Below are 7,091 nucleotides of genomic sequence, written 5' to 3' on the forward strand. Positions count from 1 at the left end.
ACTCTTGCTCCAGCTTGAATTCTGTGCCTGGTGCCTGGTTGGCAGAGCCAGCCCCAGTGGAAATGCCTTCTTGGGCCCTCAAGCCCTACCCTCCACCAGCACAGCAAATCCTCTCACCCTTCTCAATCTCTGCCCTCTCTCTTTCCCTCCCTCCCTCCCTCCCTCCCTCCCTCCCCCCAGGAAGAAAGGCACAAAGGCAGGAATTGATGCTGAATCTTTTTTTTTTTCCTTTTTTTTTTCTGATGTTTGCCTTCTTAAAGCATGTGCCGAGCTGAGGGGGAAGCGGTTTGGCAATTAAAACAGCCCAGCGGCTTGGGCAGCAGCAGGGGGGGTGGTCAGGTGAGGGGGTGTGTGTGAGGGGGGCACCCTTTTTCCTGGACCAGGGAGCAGCAAAGCTCGCGCTAACTTCGTAAAATATAAAAAGGGGGAGGAGATGAAGGTGGGAGAGAGACTTGTAAAATACAATATCTTAGGAGAGGGGCAATAATAAAAAATAAGGTTCATTATTTACAAACAATTTCTGTCGTTGGTCTCTGTACACAGTCAGGGTAGGGTGGGGGGGTGTTTGGGTGTGAAGAGGAGGCAGGGAGGCAGTGGTCCTGATGGTCTTTATGAAGGAGATGGGGGCAGACCAGTGAGTGGTTTTTCTGAGGATGGATGGTTATGGACCAGTGGGGTGTGGGCTGAGGGGCTAGGGGACAGTCCAGATTTGGGGGGGGGGGCAGGGGCAGTGGCGAGACCCCAACCAAAGGCTGGGAAGTAGTGGAACCCTTTCTCCTCGATGGGACTCCAGGAGGCAGGGTGCAGAGAGTGAGCCGGATCCGGGTCAGTGAGTCAGGAAAGCCCTCTTCAGGGTTCTGGGGTCATGTCCAGGGTCCTGGGTCTTGGCTTGGCCTAGGAGAGTTTGATGGTGGTGTTGGGGCCCAGATCTCTGGAGAGAGAAGAGAAGAGAGAGTAGCCCACTGAGAATCCTCAATTTTCCTCTTCTGCATGCTGGACCTGGGGCAGAATGGCGCTTTGGAGGGGTGGCCGGGATGAAGGTAGGGTAGGGAGTGGGTAGATGGAGCCGGACACCCCCCTTCTCCAAAAGGAAGATTCCCCCCACCTCTCATGGAACCACTCCTTGGGGTGTGAGAAGTCAGGGTGGGTGCTGTTTTTGCTGATGTTTTTCGGCCAGGCCTCGCTCAGGTACTTGGTGGTCTCGTGAGTGGCGTCCAGGTGGTCATGCTGCAGGGGGTCTTGAGGTCGCTGTTCGGCTGCCCCCCCAGGCTTGATTTCCCAGCCATCCGGGGGCTCCACGGGCAGCAAGGCACTGGGGCCATCCTCCCAGGAGCCTGCCCCCTCATCATAGAACAGGAGGCTTCGGGAGGGCACTAGAGAGGGAGTGCAGGGTAAGCTGGGGTCCCCCTCACTTCCAGGCTGCACTCAGACCTTCCTGGTCTCCAGGGGGGCTAATGGCCCAGGAAGCTCTCAACCTGGGATTTTTTTTTTTTCTTTCGCCACCAGAACATGTTCAATTCTGGCTTATGGTGGTGCTGGAGATCAAACCTAAGACCTCGGAGCCTAGGGGCAGTCTACCAGCTATCTGCAAAACAGATTCGGGGCTGGCAGTGACGCACCTAGTTGAACTCATATTACAGTGTGCAAGGACTTGGGATCAAGTCCCTGGTCCACCCCTGCAAAGGGAAAGTATCACAAGTGGTGAAACATTTTCTCTGTCTATAAATGAATGAATGAATGAATAAATAAATAGGTAAACGTCAGTTGAACACACACATTGCCATGTGCACAGACCAGCATTTGAACCCTTGTTCCCCACCTGCAGGAGCGGTGAAGCAGGTCTACAGGTGTCTCTCTTTCTCTCTCCCTCTCTATCTCTCTTTCCTTCTCAATTTATCTCTGCCCTATCCAATAAAATAGAATGAAAGAGAGAAAGAAAGAAAAGGAAAAGCTGGTGAGAACCGTTGATTCATAGTGCTGGCACTGAGCCCCAGAGATAACCCCGGTGGCAGTGAAAATTAAAAAACAAATAAATAAAACAAGAGAGCCTTAAAAACAAAACCGAGCTTCTAGGAGTCACCTGGATGGGTGTAAGGTTTAAATGAGATACTTCAGGGTCAGCTTGTCCTCATCAGAGGGGCCAGGCTGGGCTGAGCAGCACCTCCCTCTTGCATGCACTTTCTCTGAGACCATGAACAAGCCTCTTCCCAACTCCAGCTCCCCCTTGGTACTTTCAAGGAAGAAAAGAAAAGCGTTTGGGAGGTGGGGAGGAAGCTCAGCAGCAGAGCACAGGCCTTGTGTGCGTGAGGCCTGGTCAGGCCCTGCCACAGCGTCAAAACAGAAAGAGCAAGCAGGGCAAGTAAAACATCAGAAACGGCAGGTGGAGGCAATGGGCTCTGTAACTAAAAGCAAGACAAACAGGCTGGGAGGTCGTGAAGTGGATACAGTGTTGGATCCATAGGCCTGAGGTCCCAAGTTCCATCCCTGGCATTCCATATGCCAGACTGATGCTCTGTTCTCTTTCCTCCCATTCATTGATAAATGAATGAATACTTTTAAAAAGTTTCAAAGAATCAATATGCCAAGGAGGTAGCTCAGCCTGTTAGAGCACAGGGCTTACTACATACCTGAGACTTCAGAGGCCACAAGTTCGATCCCAGCACCACCTCATGCCGGAGCTGAGCAGTGCTCTGGTCTCTCTCTGTCTCTCATCACAGTCACTCAACCAATTAATCTTGGGGCCAGGGAGGCAGTATAATGGTTCTGCAGATGAGTCTCATGCCTGAGGCTCTGAGGTCCCAGGTTCAGTCCCCAGCACCAGGATAAGCCAGAGCTGAGCAAGGCTCTAGTCTCTTGTCTCTGTCTGTCTCTCTATTTCTCTCTCCAAAATAAAAATAATGTACTAAAATAAATAGACAAATCTTGAAAACAAAAACCAAAACCCTGGTACCACATGGAAGGTGCTGTAGCAATGGAAGAAGCTCTGACACCCTCTCCCCTCTGCGAGTGAGGAAGCATACAGGAGCAGCGAAACCACACATGCTCCCCAGCTACATGTTTCTTCTCTCCCTCTCTCTCTTTCCCCTGGATTCTCTCCTATGGGCCAGGCGCAAAGCCCTTTAATTACTGTCGAGTCAGCAAGTCATCAGTGCCTCACAGAACGTCTTGGGGCGCAGGTGTTTTAGCCCCATTTCACAGGGCAGGTAACTGAGGCCGTAGGCAGTCAGGTATATTGTCACACACTCATTTGTCTGCACTGAACGTGGCTTGTCAGCAGGCCTGCCAGGCTCTGGGATCTACCGCCACCCTTCCAACCATCACAGCCCTGTCCTGGGCACCCCCTGGAGGTGTGTGCACTATGGCAGGAGCCAGCCTGTTCCAAAAGCCATTTCCTCCTCCAGATGCATCCTCTCCCTCCCTCTCCCCCCTCCTTCCTCCTCCTCCTCTTGCTCACTGTGAGGGCCTCATTCTACTCTGACTTTATTCAGCACCACTCCTGTCCCCAACCAATCCACTGCTATACCTTCCCCATCCCTGACCCCCCAACCCCCTGCAAAAACAGACACGTGACTGCCCAGACCTCCCTCCCTGCCCCTGGGACCACCTCTCTGAGCAGCTTCTCTGGCCTTTTCAGGGCTGAGTCCAGGCGGCAGCCTCCGCTTCCTCTTCCCTAGCCCACCCCTCGCCTCCTCACGTTTCTTCCTGCCCAGGGCTCCAAGGTCTCCTGGGATCCCTCCTTCTAGAAACTCCTCCCACCCCCTCTCTCCCTGACCCCCAGCCATTTCCTCTTCCTCCTCCGTAGGGCCAGATAGCCTGCCCCTGGGAAGCGGTGGTGGTCAGGAAGTCCCTCTCCAGTCTGTCTGTCTGCTTTCCCTCTGGCCCCCTCTCCTCCTTGAGAGCTCTTCCCAAGAGCCCAAGTAGGTTGCCTTCACAGCCACCACGCTCAGTGTGGCACCTCTGCTCCCATATTTCAGACACACCCATGGGCCCACAGTTATCAAGTGGAAACTGCAGGTCTGACTGACTCTGGAGATTCAGTTTCTTTCTTTTTCTTTCCTTTTTTTAAAAAAAATTTTATTTAACATAAAAAAATATATATATGGAACTGGGGAGATAGAGTAGAGAACAGTTCGTGCCATGCTCCAAGCCCAGGTTTGAACCCCTGCACCACATGGAGGGTGCTATGGAGCTGGGGGAAGCTCTGGTGCTGTAGGGTGTCTCTTGCTCTCTGTTTCTCTGTAGGAATGGAAACACAGGTGGCCTGGGAGCAGTGAAAGCCTGCGTGTGGGAGGCTCTGGACACACACACACACACACACACACACGAGAGAGAGAGAGAGAGAGAGAGAGAGAGAGAGAACTAGACCATCATTCTGGCTTATTTGATGCTGGGGATCTTATCCTTACTTGCGGCCTCTTGCTTGCAAGTCCTACACTCAACTACTGAGCTGCCCTCTCTGCTGCTCCATGGTCTTAACCACTGGGCCTGACAATCCCTATGGGGTGGCTATCTCTGTGCTCAGGCCATCGATTCTGCTCTCTGTCCACAGCAGACATTACCAGTACATCCTGACACTGCTTCCTGTTGAGCGTGGAACATGCCTGAGTCTTTCTTAATACAGGCCCCCCCCCCCCCCCATCTTATTGGAAATAGCTCTTCGGCTAAAACTCATGTTCTGTCCTATCCTGTAATGCTGGTCTGTCAGCACTGCGGTCCCAACTCTACAGCAACTACTAAGCACATCAGAAAGCCTTTCGGGCCTCAGTTTCCCCAGATGCAAACTGGTGCCAACCCCAAACTTTGATCCCCTCCTCTTTTTTTCTCTCTCCCCACTTGCACCCTACTCTCTCTCTCACCTGCCAGGACCTTGTGCCTGCATAATCCCACTGCTCCCAGCTGACTTTTCTCCCTTTTAATTTCAGAGGAGAGAGAGAGAGAGAAGAGAAGAGAAGAGAAGAGAAGAGGAGAGGAGAGAGGAGAGAGAGAGAGAGGGAGAGAGAGAGAGACAGACCATAGCATCACCCCCCCATCCATGGAGCTTCCCTTGGTTCTGTGCAAGGTGCTCCCATGTGGAGCCAGGGCCTGGAGTCTAAGTCCTCACACATGGCCACATGTGTGTTCTGCCTGGTGAGCTCTGTGTGGTCCTTCACTTTCTGCCTGATCACTGGGGTCGCGGAAGGGCATCCCAGCCTGGGGCACTCACTCTGACTGGCCGTGTAGACGCTGCCAGTGGCCGCGGGGTCTTTCTTCACAGTCTGTGAGCCGGCAGAGAACTCGGGGAGGCAGGGCACAAGGGAGCCCAGCACTAGGACGAAGCACAGGGCTGCCACCTGGGGAAGGAGAGAGAACAGTGCTCAGATGTGGGGTGCCACCCAGACCTTGCCCCTTCTCAGCACTTTTCAAGAATCACCTTTAGCTTTTGTTTTAATTTAATTTCGTTTTTTTAAATTGCCACCAGGGTTACCATTGGGTCTTGGTATCTGATGGAATCCACCAATTTCAGTTGTCGTTTTTCTCCCTCCTTCCTCCTCTCCCTCCCTCCCTTCTTCCCTTTTCTTTCTTCTTTTTTTTTTAAAAAACACTTTTAAAAAATATTTATTTATTTATCCCCTTTTGTTGCCCTTGTTTTATTGTTGCAGTTATTATTGTCATTGTTACTGATGTCATTGTTGTTGGATAGGACAGAGAGAAATGGACAGAGGAGGGGAAGACAGAGAGGGGGAGAGAAAGACAGACACCTGCAGACCTGCTCCACCACCTGTGAAGCGACTCCCCTGCAGGTGGGGAGTCGGGGGCTCGAACCAGGATCCTTCCTCTGGTCCTTGCGCTTTGAGCCACGTGCACTTAACCCGCTGCGCTACCACCCGACTCCCCCTTCTTCCCTTTTCTTTCTTTTTTCTTCTTTTCATTTGATAGAGACAGAGAGAAATTGAGAAGGTGGGGGAGACAGAAGGGAGAGAGAGAAAGAGAGACACCTGGAGACTTGCTTTAGCACTTATGAAGTTTCACCCCCTGCAAGTGGGGGCCAGGGACTTGAACTTGGGAGCTTATGCATGGTAATGTGTGTGCTTAGCTGGTGTACCACTGCCCTCTCCTCTAATACTTTATCTTTTAAGGTTCATTTACTGGTTTCTGTGGGAGGGGAAGAGCAGAATACTGACTGACTTTGGCATATGGTTGTGCCAGGCAGGCACTGAACCTGCAGCTTCTGGGGCCTCAGGCTCACAAGTCTGATGCTCTGGTGCTGAATTGTCTCTCTTGTCCTGTTTTATTTTGTTTTTAACAAGACACCGAGAGAAAGGAGGGAGAAGGAAATAGGGGAGATATTGATCTACTGTCTACAGAGTTCTCCTTGTTATTCTCATGTGGTGCTGGGAATTGAACCCCTGGCCTACACATGCAGGCAGATGCTCTGTCATTGAGCCACCTCCGCAGCTCCGCATCACCATTCAAAGAAGGCAGCTCTCAGAGCTGACCACCTTCTGAACGTGGTTCTCCCACCCTTCTTGGAGAAAATGGAGGCAGCTATTCAGCCTATTCCAGTCTCCAAGGGGCCGGGAGGGGGCACGGGCACTGCCAGGGAAAAAAGAGTGGGCATTGTGCTGAATCACAGGGACAGGGTGAGGGGAGAAGGGGGGGGGTCAGGAAAGGAAGGAAGAAGGTTGGTGAGATGGGGCTGGGGATGGGGCCAGAGAGGGGGTATGGTATGTCCTCACAATCAGTCCTAGCGGGGGCTAAAAGTCATAAATTGCCAACAAGCCCCTTATCTTGACTCTGCCACCAGACAGTGGGAAGATCTGTGATCAGCCAGCAGGCGAAGGCTGTACGTCCCTGGAGGGGGCGGGAGAGAGGGTTAACTTGGGTGTCTGGAGATTTGTTCAGGCTTTGCTCCACCCTTCATCCAGAAAGAACCAAGTCCTCACTTCTTTGTGTCTTCTCAAGCCCTTATCCACTGAGGCTAGAGAAGCTAGCTCCTCAGGGGACGTGTCCTGTCATCCTCTTGCTGGGTTCTTAGTCATTATACATCCACACCATGCAAGAACTGTTAGGAAACATCCTCTTTTAGAAGGTTCCATGGTGAAAGGTGCACA

At 52.2% G+C, this 7,091-nt stretch overlaps 1 protein-coding gene across 1 annotated transcript in view; it reads right to left on the reverse strand.

Annotated features, from left to right (window-relative positions):
* Window positions 1–203: 203 nt before the first annotated feature.
* The window catches only part of CREB3L1 (cAMP responsive element binding protein 3 like 1), a 42,732-nt gene continuing 35,844 nt past the window's right edge, over window positions 204–7,091 (reverse strand). Inside the window, exons 7-9 of the mRNA XM_060175763.1 lie at window positions 5,204–5,330; window positions 1,106–1,373; window positions 204–931 (exon numbers count right to left, since the gene is read on the reverse strand). Coding sequence (XP_060031746.1) covers window positions 895–931; window positions 1,106–1,373; window positions 5,204–5,330 — 432 coding nt within the window. The 3' untranslated portion in view covers window positions 204–894. The remainder of the gene's footprint in view (window positions 932–1,105; window positions 1,374–5,203; window positions 5,331–7,091) is intronic.

Source organism: Erinaceus europaeus, chromosome 17 (assembly GCF_950295315.1).
Source record: "Erinaceus europaeus chromosome 17, mEriEur2.1, whole genome shotgun sequence".
NCBI lineage: Eukaryota > Metazoa > Chordata > Mammalia > Eulipotyphla > Erinaceidae > Erinaceus > Erinaceus europaeus.